Raw genomic sequence first — 27800 nt, forward strand, 5'->3', positions numbered from 1 at the left:
TTTTGTGCTTGCCATTCATATGTTGGCAGTGCAACTTCAAAGGCTGTGGAGGCTGCCATAGCATCACGACAATGGGCAAAGGCTGTTCAGATTCTAGAATTGCAAGATTCTGACATGGCTTCTCGCTATTACAAGAAAATAGGAGACCACTATGCTTCAGTGGGAGAGTATGAGGTGATTAGTACTTTGATAAAATGTGGGTGTATGTTTTATATTAACTTTGTTTGCTATGTTAAATATTTTAGTGCCCTTCCCCTCCACTTCTTCCAAGCTTCCTCATTTTACTTTGCATTTTTCTTCTTGCTTGAGATTCTCCAGTTATATGCTCTTTTCTTTTTTCAGAATAAAATCTGAGAAAGGTGTTTTTGGTGTTTTATGCCAAGTCAGTAGTAAGAGTAGATGATGATGATGATGACGATTTCAGTAGCACCTTTCCCCACCACCAAGGCAGGCTCAAAGTGTTTTACAAAAACAACACACAAGAATAGTTGTTTTCTGTGCTAGCTTATGAATTTTAGAACTAAGGAAATGTGAGTTATCACAAAGTAGCCAGAAAAATCCATGCAGCAAGAGCTGAATAAACACACTTCTCATCAGGATTGCAGTTAATGTCTTCTCCACACACACATTCAAAATCTAAACATGTAGCAAAGCATGAAACATATAGAATAAAATGTGAAGACTGCATAATCAGTCATTCAGTCATCCATTAACTGGTACTTGTTATTGGAGTTGTTACATGAACAGACAGTAGCTGACAAGGTCCACCACTTGAGCCGTTTTGGGTGAAAGTGACAAGTCCAATCTTTGACGTTTATAGGCCAGTTCTTCCTCTGGCCTGAATACAGAACCATGTCAGTATCACTGCAGAGAAACTTTTAGCAGAAGAACAGGCTGGTTTCAGACTAGGTAGAAGCAGAAAGTGGCATTAGCGAGGTCAGGAAGGTACTTTTCTGCCACTCTAGTCAAGGGTAATAAACTTGTTGGTAATCTTGGGAAAGAAGGCTAAGGGTGTAGATTTTGGTGAAAACTTTCCATGGGGAAAGCATTGACCAAGGCCTAACATCCCCAGGTTCATGATCAAGGTGTTTTATCAATAAAAGGATCTCAGTGGGGTCTTCTTTGGAGAGAAGCTGTGTGCCTTCTACTGTGTAAGTTCAGAGAAAGGTACATGAATGTGAGACAGGAAGTCTGCTTGCCAATAAAGATCATTCAGGCATTGAAAAGCAAGTGTCTGAGGAGACTGCTGCAAATTTTCTTTGTGGAATGTACAACAAATGACTTTGTCTGAGCACTGGAACCACCCTGACGAGACACCCAGAACCTATTTTCCTAACAGTAAAGAAGCACAAACTAGTCTGTTTGGCTACCTGACCTGGCACGTTACTTTAAGACCATCCTCCAAGCTGCCTTGAAGGGGGTTCAGCACCAAGGTGGACAGAGAAAGAAACGGCAGGAAAATATGATGATGATGATCTCACTACTGGAATGCTCCATAAAGCAAAATAATTCATATTTTCAGCTTATTTCATATGTAAGTATTATATTTACTTATAACACTGCAGGACTGACTTTCTATTTGTTTAATGCATTTGTTAGCTTTGTTTAATGCATTTGTTAGCTTTGTAAATGTCTTTGTTGTGTGTAGTCTGCAGAGAAATTCTATGTGGAGGCAGGCTGCATGCGTGAAGCAGTGGACATGTATAACAAAGCTGGCATGTGGGAACAGGCTCATAAGGTTTGGCTTTCTTTCACTCTGTTCAGAATGTCAGATGCTGACAGTTTTGACTACTGTCCCTAAACTGTTTGCACCTTCTTGCACTGGGCCATCTTGCAAATATTTGGTCATTCTTTTTTTTATATAGAGTGTATTTTGTGCTTATTAGAATTATTGTGTCTGACCTAGCTGGCTGCTACATACATGAAAGGTGAGGATGTATCCAGTCTATACATTGCCCAAGCAAGACAGTTGGAAGAGCAGGGCAAGTTCAAGGATGCAGAAAGGTTAGCTCAGAATTTGGTGCATACTCAATATTTTTTAGCAAAAGTGGAGTAGTTTAAGTGTGGTCATTCCTATTAAAAAAAGTGACCATATTTCTCTAGGTATGGCACACTACATATAGGTGGAAGGCTGTGATTGTCTAATCATGAGACTACAGTACACCCTTTTTAAGAGAGTGGACTTCTGTCATGTTCATCATCAATTTGCAATGACTGTGTTTGTCTTAAATATGTTCTAGGCTCTATGTGGCAGTAGAGGAGCCAGATCTGGCTATCACCATGTACAAGAAGCAACGAATGTATAAAGATATGGTGCGCCTTGTCAAGACTTACCACAAAGATCTTCTACAGGACACACACCTTCATCTTGCCAAGGTCAGCCTTTTGTGCTCCTTTTAATGTGCTGTGAACTTTTTGTTGTGGTCTCATGAAAATTAAAATGGAGTAGCCCGACTCTTCAAAGAAGCCAACATAGGAAGTCAAGAATGAATTTTAAAAATAAAATATCCCATTTATTTGTTGTATTATTATGAGATTCATTCAATATGTGTGCATGACAGCTTAGTTATTAGTGGTATATAAGAATCATAGGACAATGATTGCCTTTTGAGATTTTTGTACCTCTGTCTTTTAAACATAGTGTGATTCACTTGTTCTATGACCATATTTGCTTTCCCTTTAAGGAGCTAGAGGGTGAGGGTAATCTCCGACAGGCTGAGCATCACTTCACGGAGGCAGGTGAATGGAAGGCTGCGGTTAATATGTATCGATCCCAGGATTTGTGGGATGAAGCATATCGTGTAAGTTAATATGTATCAATCCCAGGACTTGTGAGATGAAGCATATTGTGTAAAACTGATTGACTTCAAGCTGGCCTTTTCGTTAACATTGAAAGAAGCTGCTATTTTCTTAACTTTTACTTACTATAGATCACAATCAGTAAAGAAGTAAACAAATTTCTGGTATGAACACCTTGTGTTATTACAGATCTTTCCTTTAGCAATTACCTGTTTTTCTTTCTAATATGTATTCAGCTGGGTCATTACCTTGTTCAGGACACTCTTTGTATGATTTTCTTGCCATGCTGCATATGTTACAGGTAGCTAAAGCACATGGAGGTCAGACAGCAGCTAAACAAGTGGCCTACCTGTGGGCCAAAAGTCTTGGTGGGGACTCAGCAGTCAAGCTTCTCAACAAGTTTGGGTTACTGGATCAAGCCATTGATTATGCCACTGAAAACTGGTAAGTTGGGTTTTTGAGTCGGAAAAGGGGACTGAGCATTGAAGAAAATTGAAATTTATTTTTGAAACATATGTTAAAGGGCAATGTTATTATTGTTCATTCCTAGTAGAGAATGTGGGAACAAGTGTTTCCACAAAGATGTGACAGAGACTGAGAGGAAGACGTGTGCCTTCTTTTCAGTGCATTCGAATTTGCCTTTGAACTGGCGCGCATTGCAATGAAGGACAAGCTGCCAGACATTCACCTGAAATATGCCATGTTCCTGGAGGATGAGGGCAAGTTCAGTGAGGCAGAGGCTGAGTTCATCAAGGCCAGCAGGCCCAAGGAGGCTGTCCTCATGTGAGTGCTTATTTTGCATATCGTCGTCTTGTTCTCTTAAACCTTACAAGGATTTTATTAAGCTGCTCTTATAAAAGCATGTGTGCTATACATTGTATATAAAACTCTGAGAACCATCATGATATTCACTGAGTCATTTTACAAGATATCAGCAGTTCTGAGGTGCCCATGATGCTCTAAAACTATAATTCATGCTGAGAGACATTTTGGAATAGCTGTAAATTTTATGAATAAGTCTCTTCTTCTCATCTTATACAGCTGCATAATTTGTTGTTCTTTATATGCTTGAACTAGTTCTTGTGAGCTATAAGTATTAAGTTATTTGGGAATCAGTAATTTGACTTTCTCGGCATATGTTCATACCTCACACCAGGTATGTACACAATCAAGACTGGGGTTCAGCTCAACGTGTAGCTGAGAGCCATGACCCAGATTCCGTGTCTGATGTGCTGGTGGGACAGGCCCGCTATGCTTTTGAAGAGAAAGAGTTTGCTAAAGCAGAGTCTTTCTTGTTGAGAGCTAAGCGTCCAGAACTGGCCATCAAGTTCTACAGAGTAAGCTATAATCCCAGAGTTATACTGCATAGAATAAATAATAATAGTAATAAAATGTTTAGCTATATAGTGTTCTACTACTACATTAGTGTCATCCTCTGAATTCTGATAAAGTACTCAAACATTATGTAGGCATAAATTGTACAAATGGAAAACAATTGAAAGCTATCAGTGATATGGGGCAGAAACCAGGCAGAAACTTGTGACCTAGAACTCCTAATATTTCTTAATCAAGCATGAACAGTTTTTCTCACTTGACCAGTATATTATTATTTATGAGATAGCTTATTATTATTTTGACTGCTGAATTCATTTATATAATTTTTGGGTGGGGAAACAGGATTCTGGCATGTGGCAGGATGCTTTGCGTGTGTGCAAGGAATACTTGCCACATAAGCTACAGCAGTTACAGGATGAATATGACCATGCAATGACCACCAAGTCTGGCAAGTGAGTGCTGTTCATTGCATGTGAATTATCTTTCATTCCCTTCTTCCTTCTTTCCTTTCCTGGTGGGTGCATCAGTTAAAATGCCTTCACTGAAGCATGTCATTAACTATCAGAATTATAAAGCTGTCTCATTTCGTAATTTTTCATTTTGTGGGTTTGAGCAGTTATAAGTCATAATAAGAAATTGACAAAAGTATTAATATATTTGTAAATTACAGTAGTATTTACAAACCAATGCCTTCTTTGACAGTGGGAAAGATGGAAAGATGTGAGTATTTTCATGACGTTTTCAGCTCTCTAAACATGCTTTCTTTTTGCACACTTGTAAAAGGTCATTTTTACTGAATTAATTATTCAGTTTGTTTTGTCACATTCCATAATTGCTTCTTGTTGCTTCATTCCTGGCATCTTTCACTGGTGCACCCTTTTTTTTTTTTTAAAAAAAAAGGGGGTCATCACATATTACTTCGAGAAACGTCAAACTGAATCTTAATGTTTTAATTAGTTTTAAATATTTGGGCCTTTTTCTGTCTTTTTAAAGTCTTTTTCTCATGTTATAAGCATTTTCTCTTTCAAGCAAAGAACTTGCTACTTATTTCTTTACAGCATATTTTAATTCATATACTCTGGTCTTTTCTTTGCAATAGTGTTTGACTTATTTTTCATTATGCAGTCTCTTTAAGCCATTTTAAGCAATGTGTCCCTGTCATACATTTAGCCTGCAAAATTTTATATAAAAATACTTACAAATCTCTCTCATTGACAATGACTTTATTTCAGAAATGCTCATTCATAGTTGTTCCATTAATAAAATCTCTCCAGCTTCCTTTATTGTTGTGTCCAATTTTTTCTTCATTTGTTACGTCATGTTGGTTTTGAAATAAAATGAATAGTCTTTGATAGAAGTTATTTATAACCTCAGATAACCTAAATAAATCATGTCTTGTCTCTCGTATCTCCCACTTTTACCACTAACTGTGCACTGTGACCAAACATACCAAGAAATTTTGGGAGTAATGGGAGAGTCCCTGACATGCCACTGAAGGATCTTTGTGTAACAATTAGCCTGTCCTAATTGGCTAGTGTGACAAAGGGCTGGTATTTACTTATATATGAAGACTGAGAGGCTGACATGAATAATTCATTGGCATGACTGGCCTATAGAAGACTACTTTCAAAGTGTGACCCATGCACTCTGAATGAACAGCCCCAGCCTCTAACATGGAGGACTGAAGAAGTGGTAGAGTGTGAAGCCATGTCACTCTGAAAGATGAGAGCATAACTTGAAAAAAAAATGTTTGAGAAATTAGAAATAAGCACTGACCAGTAATATAGTTTGTTTTAAATGGTTTGGATTAGGGGGGCAGAGAGCATGGTGAACCAGGCAAGGGAGTGGGAGGCCTCTGGGGAGTATGCGCGGGCAGTGGAGTGCTACATGAAAGTCACGCCATCCATGGTCTCTGATCAAAATGTTCTGGAGAAATGCTGGATGAAGGTGTGTATAGGACTTTGCTCAGAGTGTAGAGAAGATATCTCCTTTCATGCTATATATTAGAGTTCTGTTGATGTCAGAAATATTTTGTAATTATTACAAAGCTTGCAAATCAGCCTATATTCATAACAAGTAGCAATAGCAATATCATTTCACACAATTCATTATTTTTGGGTAATGTTTTGAGGCTGGAGACTTAGCTATCAAGTTCCTTGGTGCCCAGAAAGCTCAGACAGTAGTGGAGGCAGTGGGACCACGCCTTGGTGAAATTCACAAGCACAGCTCTGTGAGTGTTCTTCTTTTTTCATTGTCAGACTGATGTTCCCTACAGGGAAACCTTTATACCTATGTGACTGAAAACAAGTGGTAGCACTTAATAAGAGATATGTTATCTGCAGAGAATTTGCAATAGAAATATTTCCATATATTTTCAGGCAGCTGAGCTGTATCTAAGCCTAGATATGGTAAAGGATGCAGTTGACATGTTTATTAGTGGAGGAGACTGGAACAAGGCAAAACGAGTGGCCAGGGAAATGGAGCCCAAGTAAGTGGTCAATGTTTATTGACTACCCATGGCAGGGTATGCACTTGTGTTAAGTCTGCAATTATCAGTCCTGTAAATCCTTTCAAGACTTTTGAGAAGTCAACAGGGGAATGCACTCCACTGTTCTGTGTCAGATTACACTTTAGTAGATGAAAGTTTGAATGCATATCGATCATGTAGCCTATGGCCTGAAATACCAGCTTGAATCACAAATTAGATTTGAAACAATGACTTAATGCTGTATTGGAGGCATAGCATATACCAGCTCAGGCGTAACAAAATGTTTTCTAGACATGTGAGCATCCCTGCCTGTGTGTGATTAGGTGAGAGTTTGTGCTTTCTCACATGTGTTTGGCACTGGTTCTGGAATCCTACCTCCCTACTAACCCATATGCTTATGAATGCATGTATGTCCAACACTTCTGTTAATAATCTGAATAAGTTTTGGAGGAATAAAAGACTTTATTGATGGATGATTACAAAGAAAACCATTCTTTCCAAAGGCTTGAGCCGTATGTGGATGAACGCTACAAAGAATTCTGCCGTAATCAAGGGAAAGCTGAAGATGTAAGTATATAGTTCATTCTTTAATTTTCTAGAAAAGTAGCAGGTTTCTTTCATTGCTATTTTTCAAATATGTAAACATTGCTGCTTGTCCAAATGTCCGTGACATAAATTAGATGATTTCTTAAAAATTTGTTAAACTTATTTGTCTAATGAATTCGCTCTAATAATCAATTTTTAAATAATAAAAATCAACAATAATAAATATGAATGCAAAAGAGAAATCCTATAATTATCTGCAGAATGCTGCAGACTTCTGCTTAAGTTACAGATGATGGCAGCACTAATTACATTAAAGTTTGTGCTACTGCATGTATCAGCACTTACTTTGCAAATAGGTGGTTAAGTTTCTGCGTAAAGGAGTGTCAAAATGTACCAGAACTACCTTACCAGACACATGTAGTAACAACATCACTGATATTCTTGCTAAGCAATATTTTTTAAACTTTTCTCATTGTCTCTCACTGGTGTGTAGCTGGCCAGCGTGGATGTGATTGGAGCACTGGACATGTACGCTGAGAAGGGTCAATGGGACAGATGCATTCAAATGGCAGAGCAACAGGTGATTACACCTGCTTTAAATCTTTGCATAAGGAGTATTGTACTGTAACAGGGAAGATGGGGGTTGCTTTCCCAATCTCACCACAATGATAAACACAGTCAACATGTATTGTCATGGATAGAATGAGCTTTACTCATACTCCGGTTGATGTTGTTGGCAAAGGTGAAACATTCACAAGCAATCTAGCAATATCTGAACTCCTCAGCACGGTGATGCACCCACCTTTTCTCTTCCTGCTCTGCCTTCTTGTCGCTACCCCTCACCCCAAATCTAGAATCTACCCTATTGCCACCCTTTCCCCCCACCTATCTCCATCTCCCTGGGAAACCCAAGTCACAGGTCATGAGATTGGAAAAACCAGGGGACATAAGATCAGGAGGCTGGAGGTAGGGCTGCCACACTCCCTTCCCCCTTTTGGGATCAGACATCAGACACCTTCCCCATTGTGTGCCAACCTGTGTGTGTGTATGTCTCTCCTTGCCTAACCTCAAGCTAACATATTACATTGTTGGATATTTTGTGAATTTGGTTAAAGAACAGTAGCATTTACAACCTCTGCACAGGTCATCATTTGTTATTTTCACATACAATTTGTATATAAGCAATTGCTAAATAGTATCAGACTTTTTTGTGACCTTCATATCTTTAGGGGTAATAATAAAACTCTGGGATGGCGCATGTTTGTGTAGTCATACTTATTTCCTTTTATGAAAATGACTTTTACAGAATTCTAAGGTGCTGCACAAGTATGTTGCTCTGTACGCCACACACCTTATTAAGGGAGGGAACACAGAAAGGGCTCTGGAGCTTTATGCCAAGTATGGAGCACCTGCACAACCTCAGGTGAAAAAAGAAATGGTGCCATTAGTGTGCTGCTAGGTGCACTTGGGTGTTAACATTTGTTTAATTATATTTATCATAGTGTTTCCTTTGAAATATGTTTTTTGAAAAAAAAATAGGTCACCAAAAATATTTGGTATGTTACAAATATTTTATAGAAAAAAACTACTAGAACTATTTATAAAATAATTGGAGTATGCTTGTTCTTCAATTTCAGAACTACAATATATACAAGCGGATCTTTACTGACATGATCAACAGGGGAGACCTGAATAAACCAGAAGCCTACAAAGTTTGGGCTGACCTCAGAGACATGTTATTTGATCTGGTAATGTGACAATTGCCAAATGTCTTTCTGCAGTGACTATTTTCTATGAATTTTTATAAAATCTTTCACTCATGAGATAATGTTTTTCCGTTAGCATGGTTTTTGCTATTTTAATATTATCTCTTCTTTCTGCTTCAGTGTGAGAGCTTTGTAAAATCTGCAGAGGTCAACAGTGCCCAGCATGAGGAGTTTGAGACGATGTTATTGATTGCTCACTATTATTGCACACGCAGTGCTGCTCTCACTCAGAAGTCTCTGGAGACAATTGCTGGCAAGCTAAGTGTTTCTCTGCTGAGACACACGGACGTTGTGCCAGCTGACAAGGCCTTCTACGAAGCTGGCATCATATGTAGAGTAAGTGTGTCATAGCAAAAAGTTCAGTGGGTTGTGCTGATGCCATGGATTTTAGTTCCTTTTTGCCATATGTTGTTAGACTCATTGTTGTGCTGTTTTCTTTGGCTTTTCTATTATCTCGGATTTTTATAATTATTATTTTCCAGGCATTAAACATTGTTTGTGGAAGTTTGCAAAGCAAAATAATGAGCCATAAGCACACCTTTAATTCATGAAAGCTTGGAAATTTATCATTTTTTCAAATGGTCTAACTTTTTTAACATTATGCATTAAGTGCTTTCTTTGTTTTTTGGCAGAACCTGGAATGGGAGAATATGGCTTTTGTGTTTTTAAACAGATATTTGGACATCAGTGAGGTGAATTTCTTTATGATTTTTTTTATTATTATTATTCAAACGGCAGGATGTTTGTGTGTGAGTTCTATGTATGGATGTGTGTTTTGTGTGTGTGCAGCATGAGAGTACCAATAGGAAGCAAATATGAGCAAGGGAGAAATATACTTTGTGTGTATGAAATTAGTACAGTAATTTTTCCCTCTCTAGTCTTTATTTTCATTGTAGCTAAAAATTTGCTGTCTTTTTGTACTTTCAGGCTATAGAAGAAGGAACTCTGGATTTGCTGGACCACAGTGACTTTCGGGAAACAGACATTCCCTTTGAAATACCTCTTCCAGAGAAACCATTTTTAACAGTATGTCATTCAAAATGGTTTTGAATTTTTCCCAGGCCTGGTTGTCAGATACTCAATTACTGAATCTAAATATTTAAGGCTATTTCCTTTATAATAGAAAATATATCAGACATTTATGTCAGAATTTTTTTAAAGTAAGGGAGTTTCTGAAAATGTGGTAAGTTTTTTTAAACAACACTTGTAATTAATTATTTCTGATTTTGAAATGAGTACATAGTGCAAGAAAAGGATATTAGAAGTTAGGGAGTTAATTGAACATTAAAACTTAGCTAACCATGGCTCTGGTTGTTAGTCACGTGATTGAGTATGGTCCACAGAGTCAGCAGCATGAGGAGATCAAGGAGTGGGTGCTCGCTGTCTCCATGGATCAGAAGATTGAACAAGTCCTTCGCAAGGATGAACGGGGGACTTATGAAGCTTCTCTTATTGCTCCAGATACCGGCATCAGATCACTGCCTTGCGTGATAACAGGTTGGAGTTTGATGGCATAATTTGATTCAGAAATCATTCATCAGCTAAAATTAAGATGTAGTTTGGTGTCATGCAGTTTCAGCTTTACAGTATTTAACTGAATGTTTAGCTTAATTTTGATAGGTGTTCAGATCAAACAGTAGTTTTTAGGATCTGTAACCCTAGATTTTTGGGAGACATTTTATCTTCATAATTAACCATGGGTAAATAACAAGAAAACACCACAGACAGGAATACTTCTTGCATTTTGATGAGGACGTAAAGCAGTCAAAAAAGATTTGCAAGGATCATTGTCATTTCAAGTACTATAATTACTATAGCTGAAAGAAAGTTGCTAGCTTTGCTCGTTCAATCAGAAAAAGAGAAAATGGTGAAGATGAATGCTGTCTTATTTACTTAGAAATTATTTGCAGCTGGTGGAATAAAGCTTAGCTGAAAGACTTCGATTGATTGTTTCTCTGAAGGACTTTATTTAAGTTTCTATTGTGGTTTTTTTTAATTTGTTTTGTTTTGGATGATTTGCAAGATTCATAAACAAGATTTTTTATAAACCTCTGTGGCAGGTTATCCTGTTCTGCGAAACAAGATGGAATTTAAGAATACCAATAAGGTAGCCAACAAAGATGATTGGAACAAGTTTCTCATGGCAACCAAGGTCTGGAAAATTTAAGAGCTGTTAAGTCCTAGAGAGGGATGGGAGCAGGTTAATCGTTGTACGATATTAATATTTCTCTAAAAATCAGATTTTACAATGAGACATAGTTACAAAGTATTTCACTCAATGCAACTGACTGATAATCCCTTTGTTTATGCACAATAAGACTAAAAGAAGGGTCTTCTGGTGGGCAGTATTCAGAAAGTAGTGTCCCACTATAACGTGTACCTTCTATGTGGTTTAACAATACAAGATGTGTAAAGTTATTGATATTCATGTATGGTGTCACTATGGCAGGTGAAGACAGTTGTTATTAAGTCATTCCAGTCTTTAAGAATAAAAAGAGATAAACTCTTTGCAGGGTCTGCTGGCTATAGCATTATTCCTCCATATTTTCCAGGTTTCTCACAGTCCAGAGCTTCAAGATGTGCTGAAATTCATTGGCAAATGGTGTGGCTCAACACCCAATCCCAGTTACTCTTTTGGTGTTGAGTCTTGAAAACTTCTACTTATAACATTCCAGAATTATTATAATGCTCGAGATGATGCAGAACTCCCTACCTTCTTCTCGGGACGTTTAATACCTTGTGCTAGAAGTTAATAGAGGGTGTTTAAAGATCCTTCTATAAATCCACAGGACATTTGCTGCCAACAAAAAAAAAATGCATGTGTAAAAAAAAAATTTCTGTAGATACTGGTGCAAGGATGTATAAGATGGAATTACTTTGCTTCTAAGGCATTTTTTCCACATTCATGTTTGGTGAGAACATGAAAATAGTGGTTTGTCATTCACAAAGCATTCAAATAAAACATTTGTACATTGGTTGATCATACATATTTTATTAATGGCAACTAAGGCACCCTTCAAACATATCATTTTATTTAAAACTACGTCTTCAAAAATAATATTAGATGTCTTCTTCTCAGTCTGATATGCCATTTGCTAAAGTCTGTATCTAAAATGGATAAATCCCATTTAAGCAAATTGAGTCACACAATGTATGTTTTTTTTAAAAATACTTTGTCATTAATTCAAATACAAAATAATGACATTGCTGCATTAATAGCAGAACATTTTTTTGGGAAAAGTCACATTTGGCATGTTTGGAGTAATATATTGAACTATATAGGTTCAAATTACTTTTGCTTAATACAAATGGTACAAATATTATTGACTAAAACACGGGGTCTTTCATGTGTATAAGATCTGTGATTATCTCAGTTTTTAAGGAGCATAAAAACTGTATACATGTACTTCACTTCCATACATATAGTAATGAGCATTTTTGATGAATTTCTTTGAAAATGTTTTTACAAAACTGTGAATTTTATACTGTTCAAACCACAAATGTTTATCTCTGGACTGCTGGTTGTCTGCTAAGACCAACTCTTAGCATCTCACGAAGTTGTAGGCTGTCAGATCAATGAACTATTTAACAGTTCAATCTGCAGAACCCCAATAAAATTCTCATAGTCAACAATAGACTTTCAATAAATTTGTTACTTAGTTAGTTGTTAATTTTTTTCATTTTTTACAAACATCCTTGACCTCAGCTTCCCACGACTTGGAGCCAATAAACTTTAGATAACAGACTATAAAACTTGAACTTTTGTACATCCATGAACAAGAGAGTTTGCATTGTCTATTCTTCTTATTGAAGTTGATACTTAAACTACAAGCAAATTTGTGCTTTGGCCTTTGTTCTTTCTTAATGCTGAAAATTTTTTTGCAAGCAGTCTAGAGATACATGTCCAATTGTCCATGGTTCAGACTATGTTGATTTGATTAAAACTACACAAGCTGTTATCCTCTGTATCAAGGTGTGTATCAGAGTGGTATCTTCATTTGTGATGAAACAAACACATGCCAGCATACATCATCTTACTCCACATTTGCCCACGGGTTAGAGACCAAAGGTACACATGTACACCATGTCTGTACATAGTAATGAGTATTGTTGAATTCTTTTGAAACTGTTTTCACAAAACTGTGAAGTTTATGCTGTTAAAACAACTCTTGTTCATTTGATTAAACATTAGACACATTAGCAATGGCATCTTCTGTACTGCTGTGGGCAAGAGAGTTTTCCACTTGCAGGCTCAAACAATAACCATGCGACCTCTTGTTCCAGAATCAAGTGAAATCAAACCTAAAATATGGTCTGTGAAACACTTACACTATGTTTATCTATCAGATTTGTCTGGTTTCCAAAAACACATTGTAATTGTGTTGAAAGTTTTCTCTTTTAGTGTTGATTTTTGTTGATCATTGTTAATGAAGGAATCACAGTCACCAAGTTTAGTCATAGCATGCCATAAAAATAAACATAAAAAAGTACTTCACACATACTGTTGGAATGTAACAAAAACAAACCAGACAGACAAGAACTGGAACAGGTCTTAGATAAGTATAGACTGGCATCAAACAAACAGCTGCATAGTGGTAACATTGTTTGCCAGCCATCCCAATTCAACTCAGATAAATAAAAATCTTACCCTAACAAAGAATTCTAAAAACTACACACCCGCAGGAAAGAGGTGTCAGGTTAAAAAGTAGCGACTAAAATAATAACTGAAAGCTAAGAACTGTTTTTCAAAAATCACATTCAACAGTTAATTAAATGTCTGACTTTATTAATTGCATTCTGGATGTGATGATCCAAGGACAATGAACTATCAAAAATTACTCAAAAGTTCCCAAAATTAACAATTTACCGTTTACATGCCAAGTTAATGCTGCTGGTGGAGATTGGTAGTAAGGAAGAACGGGATCAGCTTATAGTCTGTACATCTAATTATACAGCTGCAAGATTATTGCAGATGTGCATTCCTTGACAATCAGGTTTCCCCCTTTTAGGTTGGACCATTTTAAGTCCAGTATGAAATAAAGGCACAAAAAGGCAAATATGATCATTTCACTTGATAAAAAAATTGTACTCAGAACAGTATAGGAAAAAAACCTAGATTTCAAGGCAACATTTCAATTTCTGTGATCAACAGGGATGTGATTCAAAGTATGTTTATAAAAACAAAGTGAAAGCATTTTCCATTTAAAAACCACAAGTAAATGTGATTAAAGCTATTTTAAGAGTAAGAAATATTTGTTACACGTGTCAAAAGTTTAAGATTGCATGTACATCCACTTTCTCTTAAAAAGGAAATGTTATATATCAATGGGTATAATGCTTGACTCATTTATGACATAATACTCATGAAGATACCAGTACCTCTTACATCCAAAAAATTAATAGCTGTAATAGTAATACATCATTACAGCACTTTTAAAAAATAATTCCAATATTTAAAAAAATTGATTGATTAAAAATTCATGAAAAGCTGTGATTTATTTCATTTTTAATTATATTAAACGAATATATCATAGTAGCATCAGGGAAAAAATGTCACAACTCATAATTTTCTGATTCCGATTTAAGCATACAGTAACTAAGCATATCACTATTTACAACATCAGCTTAATTCATGCTGATTATTGCACTTGAATGTGAAATAATCATAACAGCCCTCAAACTATAGTCTGGGGCTTAAATTCCTGTAAGCATAGAACAGAATACCTTCAAGCATTAAACACTTTTCTGGGATTGTGTTTCAGAAGGTGATGATAGCATTAGGTACCATTTTTTCATGAAAATGATTTTCAGTTTGTTTTTTAAGTTTTTGTACAGTTTATTAACATGTCTTTCACATTAAATATGCCTTATCATCAGAAGCTCTGATATTTCTAGATGGTGAAGCCTATAGGACTGCCCTAATCCCTTGCGCCAGCTAAAACTCAGGCAAACTTTTCAACTTTACCTCATGGAGGTGGAAATTCTTCTCTTTTAAAAGGCCTCCTTTGCTTTCATAAGTTTCCAGTAATTTTTGCCAAACAGCATCACACCGTAACAGCTCTGCATTCCCTGTATGAAGCATGTCCACAAACAACATATAGCTTTCATACATTCGACGCATTCGTTGTTCTAAGCACAGAAACATGTAACCAAATCAACATTTTTCACTATCAACATTCTCACTATCTAACTCACCAACAATGATAAGCCCACGTCGTGCACGTGTGAGAGCCACGTTAATCTGATTCCGATCAACAACAAAGCCCATGTACTGACTGCACCAGCCATCGGAGGGATGCTGCTCTATCATGTATGGTGGTAGAGAGCGTACTGTACTAAGTATCACATAGTCCCACTCACCACCTAAAACAGTACAAAAATCCTTGCTATGGGTTCCAAGGTGATACATGCTTTGAGCATGAGAGACAATCTTAAAAAAGAAGTTAAACAGAGGCTTTAAGAGATAAACATTTCACTTTTAACAGTTACCTGGGACTGAAAGCTCTTAAGAACTTTCTCAAGTAACTGCGAGTAATTCCAGATATCTATACCATGTTGATGTGGGCTGTTTTTGGATGTTCTTGGCATTAAATAAGCTTTTAATCTCTCCTTGAATTTGAAAGGTAAACTAAGATAATTATGATAACTGACCTTGACTAGAGACAACGGTGCTGACGTCTAATGTTTTGACATCATCTCTCGCAAATAGTCTGCGTTCGGTAGTCCAGAGATTCTTCAGCTTTTTGTAAATGTCATGGCGTTGAGCATTGTACTGTGTCAGTACTTTCAGTTCAGCTACTGGAATATTGTGACGCCTCTTTAGGTACTTGAAGATTTCAGTCTGTAAAACATGAACCTGCTTATTTCATCTCACACATTCAGGAATGCTTGCACTGAATCTGTGAATGCCAAAATCATGTCAAAACTTAGCACTGTCATTGTATCTGTTTTGTATGGCTATTGTCCCAGTTGCAAATGTCTGTGGGTTAAAAGATAGGAAGACTATATATGTGTGTATGCACATGTGTATGCATGCGTACAATGTGTATGCATGCATGTATATAATGTGTTAATGTGTGTAAGAGTGTTTATTAAATGTCATCCACTAAAGAATCAGTAGTACAGATATGAATGTGCAACTGTGCATGCAGGTAAATGCTTACAGTATGGTTGGGGTGTGTGTTTTGAGGGGAACTAAATGTGTGTTCCCATCTGCATAACTATATGTGGTGTACATATTCATGGAGATATATCATTTTCAAGCATTCATTTATACTTATATATATATTGTGTAAGTTCATTTTCTTCACATAGTGGGTCAATCTTTTATTAATGCTGCTGATGCTTTTTGTGCGTGAGAAAAAGTGGATGAACTCAAGTACAGCATATGTGTGTGTGTGTGCGCCCATCTGTCCATGTGCACATTCACAAGCATGTTTGAGGGTTGGGGGTGGATAGGTGTGTTGCTGGGTGGAGAAATGAGTGGCCAAAGGATTGTTCCCTTTTTTCTATTTATGCTTTTGCTTTTTTTAAGTCTATGACAACTGTTCATAACCAGGGTTTTTTTTTTATTCAATAATGCTTTTATTTAATGATTGTAGACTAGGAAGAATTAGAGGCACTTTTAATAGCTTTAATAGAAGTAACTATTAGAAATTATCTTTACTTTCTGATTCTTCCTGGTATTTTTATGTATATTTTGTACATGTATTTCTTAATTCTCAGTGCGACTAAAACATATGTTTGCTACCATGACATAAAACTAAACCATTATACGCACCACTTTCTGTGCCTCCATTTCATTGGATTTAGATCTTTCATTGCCTTCATCACTGGTGACTGTGAGGGTCTCCTCCTCCCCATGCACATCAACAAAAATGTGAGGAACTCTTTCTGGCCAGAAGGGCAGTGGATCTCCTTGTCTATCATTCACTGATCTGTCAGTTATGAGCTGTCCATTATAGAACATATTTGATGGAAACTCACAGATTTCTGAATGCTGTTATAGAGAATAAAGAATAAAGAACAGGATGTGAATGTCAGGTTATATAGCAGCAGTGCAAAATCTTGCTTAAAATATGAAACCAAATTGGAGGAGAACTTACTATTGTGGCTTTTTCTTCAACCATTAGAGAGAAAAATAGAATGTATCTGACCAAGGAATTTACAAAATAGCCATAATGCACTTTTAGAGATAACACGATCGATGAACTAGTAAGGGTATTTCTTTGCAGCTTAGGTCACTTCTGCATGGATTTCATTACACAATTTTAATGCATTAAATGCCTTCAAATAAAGAGCAAGTTCTGAGAGAACTATACAAATGTTTGTCACTCTACTACTGTAATTAAAATTTATCAACACTCGTGACTGAAGAAGGATGATCAAAGGCTTTCAGAGTGAATTACGATGTGATCATCTTCTGGCGATATTTTATTAACTTAAGGAACAAAATACATGTGAATAAAAGAATCAACAATACAGACTAAGCTTGACCATACCATTCTGTACTGATCTGTAAGGAAAACCTTTTTGAAGTTTCTCTGAATCCTTCTTTCAAACAGACGCTCAAACAATGACTGGGTAAGTCCAAGTTGTGCTGCTTCTCTGCATTTAACAATTGGCCGGAGCTGCTTGTGATCACCAATCAAGACTACCTGCTTGGCCTTATGAGCCACAATGGGCACCAGGCTATGAGGCTCTTGTGACATGGCACACTCATCGATGATCACCTGTTTTGTTACAGGATACTTTCAAATTATCAAGTGACTAAATAGTAATGCAGATTGTATGGATACACACAAATGATTATGATAAAGATTCAGATATAGAAATCAACAATAGTCATTTTTAAGGTGTACATTGAGGGAAAAAATATTGGTGGAATTAATTAAATTTCCCAAAAAGAAAATCACACCAAGCAACTTCAGAAGTGTTCTTCTATGCAAATGAAAATTACAGTTATGTTACTAGTTACTATAGAAATCCAGTAATAAAATTATACTTTTAAGAGTTTATTTGACAATAGAGCACAGTTCCTTGCCTTATCATTCTCACACCTGCACTCAAGGAAACACACACATGCACATGCACGTGTACACTCTAAACCAGACCTGAAACACAGAGCCCCTTGTTCCATCCCTAACTCTTTTGGTGCCACCAGTAAAACAAGTTGAAAGAATAACTCTGTAGTTCTGGAGCTCCTGAACACTGGCATCGTACAGAAGCTTGCGATACTCTCTGGCTTCCTTACTGCTCATTCTGACATTCTGGAGGTTGTCCATGTAGTCTTCAAACCTTTCATCATATGACTTGATCTGCTCAGCATATGGCTTGCCAGGCTGGCGAATGACATGATGAAGGCTAATATCCTAGAACATGAAAATAAGAGATGCTCAGTCTTCTGTAGCTGTGTTCGTGACACAAAGATGTAGAGCAAATGCCAGGCTGCTTTGTATTTTCTTATGTTCACTTTGGGAGATGATTTCAAATGCTTGAAAGAAGAACACATATATGCACATGTCATCAAAGATTTTACCTTGCAGTCCTAGCAATAATAAAACAAGTTTTAGCCTGTGCTGTAAATGTATGGATTCATATTCCTCCACACACACTCACACATGCACGTATGCAGGCACAGGAACCATGCAACCTACACAACAGTAGCCTTCACATCATTTTACACAGTTTATTTTTATGTATATTTCATACCCTCAGTGAAGGATCACTCTGGACATTTCGAAGCCCACCTCTATGGCCTAAAATTGTCTTTGGATCTGGGTAATCGTTACACTCGATTGTCGAACCGTACACTCTTATTATCTTTGGACATGCATCACCCAGTTTCTCCTTCAACAACCCTGTGTAGACAAAACCACTAGAATGTCTTATTTTGATTCCAAGCTACATTTATTTTTTGACAGAGAAAAAAACTAACAGTTACATCAACATACTGAAACTTAGCAAAAAGTTGAAGCTGAAATTTAAGGTGTATTTAAGGTAGTTACTAGTAGTATATATTATTTTATAATTTTAAGCACCTAGGCATTGCAGAAAATGTATTATTAACTCACCAGCAACTAGATCCACAGACCTGTTGGAAGGGCCACAAAAGAGAATTGCTTTTCCTTTGCCTTCTCTCTCAAGCTGACTGTTGATCTTGTTGAACAGATACACTAGTTTCACCCCCACACAAGTCTTGCCTGTACCTGAATGGTGGTAACGAAATGAGAGAAGGCCTGAAAAAATGTCGATTTCTATCTACTGTCCTCTATCAGCATTGTCAGCATTTGTGTTTTAAATATGTAGTCTACATTTTATTTTAAATTTAGTATAATCTATATTTTTTTTATAAATACCATGGTCTAGTGGGTTCAAATTTTTTGCCATATTGTTACTAAAGGAAGAATGTAGTTAAAGCCTAACTTTAAATCCAAAAGGTGAAATGGTTTAGTGAGTTTGCTCAGTTGTATTGTAGCAGTATTTTCATCGTGTCTTGAATTCACTTAGTAATCCAATATTCAGACCTGGGGGCCCCTGAATGAGAGTAACACAGTTAGTCAGGGATGCTTTTATTGCTTCCTTCTGTTTGTCATTGTTGGGTGGAAGTGAAGATCCGATAATATCCACTTCATGGTTCTCATTATTCATTCCAAGCAAGGTACGTCGTTCATCTGGTAACAAAGAACAAAAAGTAAAGAAAAGAAAGAAAATTATAAAAGTTATTCATACACCATTTTTGAGCTTAATCACATCTTAAACAAGTTGGCACAGGAATGAGTTAGGATAGTCAGAAAAACTATAATGCTAAGGTAGTGTACATTAATTAAGTTGCCATGTTTTCAAGTCACTATAAACACTTCCTGCTACATTCCAAAAAGAGAACTTGAGAATATTGACATAGTTTAGCCTATGCAACTCACAAATATTGGATAATAAGAACCTACACAAAGGTTTGGTAAAAATATTATTTACACATCACTGGCATGACATAAACATGATGTATGCACAATCACACGTACTCCATTGCATAAAATATACACACACATGTCCAGTTAATAATTGTTTCTCCTGAGAAAATCTTCCCTTACCTGACAACGCACTAAGATTTGGGCAGATTTGACCAAAAGCAAGGGCTCGTGGAAGCACAAGACTCTCGTCTCCTAACTGAAACAGCATCTTCTGTGCCTGTCTTGTTTGCATACATACATTCATGCACATAAATCTATATTCACGTACTTACACATGAATGCACTTGGATGTATCCAAGGTTTACATACAGCTATACATGTACTTTCTCCTAAACACACCCACCTACCCACTAATGATTGGGTAAAACTCAGTGCTAGACATGGTTCCCCTAATCTGGGTTGATTATCTCCCTTCTGTTCTCAAGATAAACATCATGAACAAAACATGATCAACAGCACAGACATCCGCATTGTACATGGAGACATGTTGTGCAAGACTTGTCCAGTGGGAGAGCTGGGACTAATATGGGTACAAATTTGATGCAATTTTTATGTGTTTCATGCTGATGATTTTAGGCAAGCATTCAAGGACAAAAGAGGGGAGAGTATTCACCTAGATATAAGGAAATAGTCTCTTGCACAAAATTGTACCCCACGAGAAAAAAAAAAAAACGTGTGCATCCCACTAGACCTTTAAGTTCATCTAAATTTCACACTAGCATAAATAAAATTTGAATTTTCTTTTCTTAAGGGAAGGGCAAATAAATGTCTAATAGCTTTGCTCTTTATCATTGTTTTTTACTTATTATCATTTTAGTCCTCATTCTATGTATTTCTAGTTATGCTTGAAAACAAATTACACAGGAAAGACCATAAGAATTTGAATAATATTAAAAAAGATTGATTACAAATATCTCACCTGCTTACAGGAGATTTTGGAAGGATCTCAACTGTCACTTTGCCACCAGTCCCATCCAGCAGCTCCATGGGTGGGGCCTGGCAGTTGTAGTTAAGAACAAAATCTATTACAATGTTCTCCTCCCTATTGTTTCCTGGGATATATTGGTCAACTATCATCACACTGCCATGACCCACCCACCAATAGCAGCTTTCTACAGCACACTTCACACTTGATGCCCTCACTTGAGAAGCTGTGGACTCTTTGCAATTCCCCAAGTACTTGATGCACAAGTAGTCCAGGGGGCAATCAGGATCTTCTTCCTCATCACTCATTGTAGTGCCACCAAACTCAATGCATCGGTCAAAGCAGAAACTTGAAGGTAGTTTAAAATGACCTTTGTATACAACAGATCCATGTGACTGTCGATCAACTTCTTGCTGAAATTTGATTTTGACATTTTCAATTGTAACTGCATCCTTACTATGCCCTGCTTCTGTAGCTGCTTCCATCTCCAGCAAGCCCAGCCAAGCCTGCATGTAGCTGATATGATTCCTAAACATGCACCCCTGGGTGGGTTTAGTGGAAGAACGTGACAGTGCTGACACTGGATTTTTCAAATGCTGTGTGCAAATGCTTGCTTTGCGCGTATGTTGGACAAGTCCCACTTTCAGTGAAAGAACACCTCTCTCAGGTTCAGCAGACATCTGAACTAAAAGCACCTGCCCAACTGAGATGCTCATACTGAAAGGAACTGGATGCAAACTGACTGTGCCATCACCTTTCTCAGATGAAATAACATCCACTCCAGCGTTTTCATTAGATGTGGGCCATGGTGGTTCTGGTATTGCACCATGAGGCTCTTCAACCAAAGCTCGCAGTATTTCAGCCCAAGCACTTTGGCTCACTGTTTCAGTGAGCTGGTGAGTGTTGATGTTTACCGTCAGAGGCTGAGATGGATTGGAAGCAGCACTACCGGTTCCTGCTATGTTGTAAATTCTAGAATTCCATAGGACAGTCACATCTGAAGGCTGTCCTCTCCTGTCACAAGTCACCTGTGGCTGTGCACTGACCCCTAGCATGCTGAATGATATTTCCTGCGTTTTATTATGCACATGCAGCAAAGAAGGCAAGCATAGAGTTATTTGGTCATAGTCCACATCTTTCACATATGCCCTAAACAATAAAGGGTCTGTGGAGATTCTCTCAGCAATCCCCAGACTAACACATCTCTTTTCAAAGGCAGCTTGCCTAGCAGCAACAATATTCAGGTGTTCACAGAGTGCGGTGACCTCCTCATGGGAGTAGTCAGGATTCACACCATCCAGGTGTGCATGTACGAGGCGTTGTACATGTAGGTCAGCATACCTCCTAATTGGAGAGGTAAAATGTGTGTAGCAAGGACAGTCAAGGCCAAAATGTTGATGATCAGAGAGGTCTAGTCCATGGGAACATTTATATTTGGCTGCCTCAGTCATTTCCAGCCAACGTTCACTGGCAAGACATTGCAGTGGGTGTAAAGCATCCATGAAAGCTAGTTTGTCTAGGTCCTGTGACAGACCTTTCTGGACAATGAGCTTATGGTCCTCCGATGGTAACTCTTCCCTGACAGAAAGTTCACTGCCTGGAGTTACCTTTTTGCCCTGTAACTTCATTACCAACTTTGCAACATTTCCTTCTCTCTCTAGCCATTTCCCACGCTCTTCAAACGTGGGAGGTTTCTGAAGAAGAAGAATCATTACATCAGAAAATTTTGACTTCAAGAGATGTGCTATAGAAGTATTAGTGAGCACCATGAATTCTTCCACAAGAGCATGGGCCTCAAAACACTCTTCTTCTCTATCATGCATGGTCTTCAAACGAGGATCTTTATATGGAACAAAGAATCTTCTGTCTTTGAGACGTTCTCGTCTGAGATTGGATGCAAATTTGTGCAGCTGAAGAATGTCTTGGCACAAGAGTGGATCAATATCTGCAGGTAGCTCATTGTCAATAATCTTTTGTGCTTCTGCATAGGAAAACTTTCTTTTGGATCTTATTAGAGTTCTTTCTATCAGCAACTCATCATCATTCTTCAGATTCCTGACTCATCAAACTTGTAAAATATGGACACTGCCAAACGATCATAGTCTGGCAAGAGGCTGAGCAAGTCATTGCTCAAGGGTTCTGGCAGCATGGGATGTGGCTTGTGATAAAGTGGGTAAAATGTGGCTGCTCTCTCCATTGCCTCATTGTCAATGGCACTGCCTTTCCTTATGAAAGCTGCCACATCAGAAATATGAACTCCAACCACCACATCATCATCTTCAGTCCAAACACTCAGAGCATCATCTAAGTCCTGGGAGTCCTCTGGATCTATTGTGAAGATTCGCCTGCTGGTCAAGTCTCTGCGTGTTGGAGGATCCTGAAGGACTTGACCATCCCCACTGATAAAAGACTGTGTATCATTGACAACTATACTGGGGAATGTCTTAGGCACTTTGTATTCAATGCAAAGTATCTTTAAACCTTCTTTATAGCTTCTCCCACCCATTTGGAGATCCAGTATAGCTCCCAGAGGATATGCAAACTGCCTTCTCCAGCAAAGAATGACAACTTTAAATATATACTCTTCTCGTCGTTCAGGATCTATATCAACAAATTTCTTGTGTGCTATGTACCCATTTTCATCAATTGTTTTGATTTCCAGTTTGTACTTTGACATTCTGGGGAATGTGTTCCTGACAGCATCTGACATTCTGGGGAATTTTTTCCCGTCAGCATTATTCATGGAACATATTTTGGGCACAGTTTTACACAGTGGTATCAGAAGACCACCTCCTTTCTGGTCAAGCGTGCATAAAAGGATGGGATGCTTCACATCTGCATAGCGAACTCTCTTTGTCATCCCAATCACACGACCATACACCATCTTTTCAGTCTGCTTTGTGGGGTCTCTAAGAAATCTGTGCTTTGTTTCATGACTTTTAACTCTTCCAGTTTTAGCCAAGACTTCCACAATAACTTCATCATCCATGTATGTTCGCCCACATTTGGATCTCCCACAGATGTGAATCTCAGAGAACTCATTTTTACTGTCCAGAACTTTGGCTACGGCTTTGTGTGCAGACTTTATCTTCAACTGACATCGCTTATATTTTGTTGAATCTTTTTGCACATCTTCTTCTAAATTTTTAAATCCCTAAAGTCTTCATAAATTGGCAACTTTGAGCTAACAATTTCTGTGTCAAACCTATCCAATGCACTGTCTAGACAAGGCAGCTGGTCTTCACCATCTTCATGCTGATTACTTGCCAAACTCTTTTGAAACCAGTTCTTCTCATCCACAAATGTTCTGTCACCTGAGGACCACTGCACATCTTGCTGAATCTGAAACATTCTTTTCTGGAAACTAATTGGCTGCTACCAGAATAAGCAAGTGAATTTTTTTTTGGCATAAAACTGTCTATATTCCAACATAATACCTCTAGTTTCAGTCTATTTTAATGTCCTGTCATTGTGAAGGGTTTAAGATATTTCCACAGGAATGTCAGTCCGGCTAATTATTGTGACCTCCTTGTGTTGCATGTGATTATATGTTTGAGCTTGCTTTTGCTCTAGACTGCCTCCATTCCTGAAATTTTTCAGACTGTTGAAGAAGCTCTTCATCACTTCCTGAAAAGATGTATAGTGTATGAACAATTAATAAATAATAACCCAAAACCTGTGCATCCCTTAGCATAATAATACCATAGTTCTGAAATCTAAATGTACCATTTTTATACAATTTACTTCTTCACATAAAAGACATTGACTTAGTAAAGTCCACTTTAATAAATGGTTTACAACTGACCACAGAATCCTATTTTACTGTGGCTATAAAATGTTTGATTATGGAACATCACCTACAGGGAATCTTGATAAGAATGCATGAAGAATGCATGAGTCCAGAGACTTGCAGTTACCTTTCCAGCCTGGATTTTTCCTTTCATCCTGATTTCATGCAATACTTTACTCTCTCTGACTGCATTTTCATTTTAGTTGTAGTGAAAAAAAAATTATATCTTGTTTGCTATTTTGGCTTGTAGTTGGATTCTTTGGAAAATGGTCACTTGATATTAAACCTTAATAATTATTATTATTGAAGGACTGCTGATACCTGTCGCTGAAGTTTAAACAAAATCCTGATTTTGGTGCTGAACAGCAAATTTCTCCCTAGAGTCTAGACCTTTCACAGTAATGAGTAATTAAATTTCATGTTTTCAATATTTACTCTTTCAGAACAATATGTGTTGATACTCTTACTTTACTTGTACCAATGAACAACAAAAAAGGCCACTAACCCTACTCATCGATCTTGTAAGAATTTTATTGTCAGTTATCTGCCTCTTCAAGATACCCATCAACTTCCAGTGACCTTGCGTGAACAGTGCCATACAGCAGTAATTCTGTATGAGTCTGTGTCCTGACTGAAATGTATGCATGTGCTTCATTCAGTATGAAAATAAGTAAGAAAGGTTTCATTTTTGTCCACTGCCCTTCTAAAAGGTTTCCCAGGTTGTATTTTTATTTAACAGTATTTTGTCGACATAGCTGCTGAGCTCATTAGTACAAAATACTAGTTCCTAATTAAATAGCCTCATTTGATCAGCTTACAAACATTATGTTGGCAGTAATTGTATGATGTGTGTTGACACCTGACAAGGCATCTTGATAAATAGTTTATAAATAGCTCTATCTTTATATTTAGATTGAAACAAAATTGAGAAAGTATATGATATATATGTATACAGTCTTTTCATGTTTGGTATTAGGTCAAACATGAGAGTAATTATTTAATGCTGATATAAAGTTTAGTAAATGTATTTTGTGATGGTATTGTTGAAAATGAATCAGATGTTAGTGATAGTTATTGTCAAGTAGCTAATTTTACCTGCAGGTTATCGATCACTGCTAATGACACATGTATCATTGTTACTATGTGTATGTGTGGAGAGGGGAGTAATTCTCCAATAAAAATTTGAATTTTGTTTCTATCTTTTACCTAAAGAAAACTGGGTAAAACAACATAAAACAAATTTGCCAGAAAAATAGAAAACAATTTTGCCAGAACCTATTGTGAGCATACCATATGCATGCAAGTCAAACTTCCCTTACCTCAAGAATCATATAACTTGCAGCATGTCTTGACAATGTAAAACAAAAGACATTTTTCATACCTGCCTGTACTTGTTATTTTTCTTTACATGTATATATTGCCTGCAGTGGCTTAGAGAATACAAACCTTCCCTGTGATGATTGCTACTTCCAGCAGACAATGGTGACTTGTGATCTCATCGTATATGCACTGGCATTCTCAGCCTGGACATGTGAAGTCAATCCCCATTAGCTCCAGAGGATTTTTGTTGTTGTTGGTAAAAACAATGTGGCTATATGTGACTGTCCACCAAAAGGCCTTATAGACGTAATCTTTGTTAGGTCTGTGCAAAATGGCACTGCATATTTTTATAATTGATGGCAAGGACTGTAGCATGAACTCCAGATTTGTTATACGGTCACACATACTTGTTCTGTACTTTGAATTTCAGCTGCCATTGTCGTGCTGATTAAATACAAATTAACGTTTTCCTTGAATCGTCAGCGGCAAAAACGTCTACTTTCTCTTTCGATTTATTAGGTGTCGTAAGCCACCAACTCGATCGTTCACGATCACATGCCTCGAATGTGATAGACGGTAAGATAAGATCGAAGTATTAATTGTAGTGCGTGATGAGTGATGTGTAGAATATATTTATCACATTCCTTCATCCAGCCACCTCCAATGATTGAGGATTTAAGCTTGATCGACGCACCTCGAGCTGTCAAGGTTGACTTTTAAAACTTGTCAATACGAGATCAGCTCTCACATCATCATCTCCCTCATTGTTTACCTTGTATGTCAGTGTGAACGCGTCGGTGGTGTGATAATCTTGTTCTGGCGGTTCTGACTCCATTGGAGTGTGTGCGTGCTTCGATGGCTTGTACGAGACAATCTTTGATGCTGAATTTTTGCACCACATATATGCCATTCCCTCCTGCCAGCCATTTTAAAGTCTGTGATAGAAATAGAGGTCCCGCGCTGATGCTGAAGATATTTTTTTATTAGGATGCAACACTTGAAGCTGGCCTGTTCTCCTGCTAGCAGTTTCTCAGTGGTGTTGATGTGATGCTTTATTTGATTAGTAGATTAAACCTACCACTCTGTAGTTCTGGCATTGCTTGCTGTCTCCTTTTTTACTTTTTGAAATGGGTATGACTAGAGACTATACGTCTATCCTTTGGTTGATTCTTAACGATCCCAGACGAATTGGCAGTGATCGAGGGTCTTTTATTGTTTCATCCCCATCTGCTTCCGCCGTTCAGCTGCGAAGGTATATAGCACGAAAAGTATCGGACCCAATACAGATCCCTGCGGGACGACATATCTCAGGACAGAAGCATCTGCATGTGAGTAAACATCATTCACACACACAGTCTTGGTTCTGTCCATGAGATAGGATTGAAATCAGGACAAAGCAACATCAAGAATACCAAAGAGTAATGAAGTCTGTGTAGAAGTATAGAATGATCTACAGTATCAAATGCAGCTGTCAAGTTTAACAAGATGACACTGGTACTTTGTCACCGTCAGCACTGAGTAGATTATTCACAACTTTTAGAAGTGCACATTCAGTATCATGGCCTTTTCTATAAGCTGACTGGAAGGGACCAAGGATGATTTTCCTCCAAGTGCAAAATAAGCTGGGAAAAAACAATTGCCTGAACTCGAGAGGAAAGTGCCAAGACATGAGAGAAACATTAATGAAATAGGTTATATATGTGGTAACAGGAGATCTAGGCAATTAACAATCAGAGAGGATGGAATAGGATCAAGCTCACATGTTTTAGGGCTGCTTTGTGGATAAATTTCCATAACCAACTGTTCAGTAACTGGCTCAAAATCATATAACTTAGGACCGTTGTAAACTGTATCTCACACT

General features: G+C 37.5%; 2 protein-coding genes across 2 annotated transcripts in view; one reads left to right on the forward strand and one right to left on the reverse strand.

Annotated features, from left to right (window-relative positions):
- The window catches only part of LOC112573418 (intraflagellar transport protein 172 homolog), a 31749-nt gene extending 18857 nt beyond the window's left edge, over positions 1-12892 (forward strand). The window contains 23 exon segments of the mRNA XM_025253774.1: positions 30-174; positions 1649-1738; positions 1907-2004; positions 2241-2376; positions 2685-2801; positions 3101-3243; positions 3424-3582; positions 3956-4136; positions 4477-4586; positions 4837-4854; positions 5946-6081; positions 6266-6364; positions 6513-6622; positions 7126-7189; positions 7662-7748; positions 8475-8591; positions 8806-8916; positions 9055-9270; positions 9567-9626; positions 9862-9960; positions 10278-10431; positions 10995-11086; positions 11487-12892. Of these exon segments, the coding sequence (XP_025109559.1) occupies positions 30-174; positions 1649-1738; positions 1907-2004; positions 2241-2376; positions 2685-2801; positions 3101-3243; positions 3424-3582; positions 3956-4136; positions 4477-4586; positions 4837-4854; positions 5946-6081; positions 6266-6364; positions 6513-6622; positions 7126-7189; positions 7662-7748; positions 8475-8591; positions 8806-8916; positions 9055-9270; positions 9567-9626; positions 9862-9960; positions 10278-10431; positions 10995-11086; positions 11487-11585 (2641 nt within the window). The 3' untranslated portion in view covers positions 11586-12892.
- A 389-nt stretch (positions 12893-13281) lies between these two features.
- Positions 13282-23818, reverse strand: LOC112573698 (helicase with zinc finger domain 2-like). The gene is made up of 12 exons (XM_025254277.1): positions 22974-23818; positions 20824-22884; positions 20025-20125; positions 19461-19607; positions 19008-19142; positions 18646-18794; positions 18048-18305; positions 17436-17666; positions 16715-16933; positions 15586-15775; positions 15130-15297; positions 13282-15003 (listed from the first exon to the last, which is right to left on the reverse strand). Exons 1-12 carry the CDS (start codon positions 23816-23818, stop codon positions 14870-14872), a joined length of 4638 nt encoding a protein of 1545 aa, XP_025110062.1. The 3' UTR covers positions 13282-14869.
- Between the last annotated feature and the right edge of the window lie 3982 nt (positions 23819-27800).

This window comes from Pomacea canaliculata, linkage group LG10, assembly GCF_003073045.1.
Source record: "Pomacea canaliculata isolate SZHN2017 linkage group LG10, ASM307304v1, whole genome shotgun sequence".
Classification (NCBI taxonomy): domain Eukaryota; kingdom Metazoa; phylum Mollusca; class Gastropoda; order Architaenioglossa; family Ampullariidae; genus Pomacea; species Pomacea canaliculata.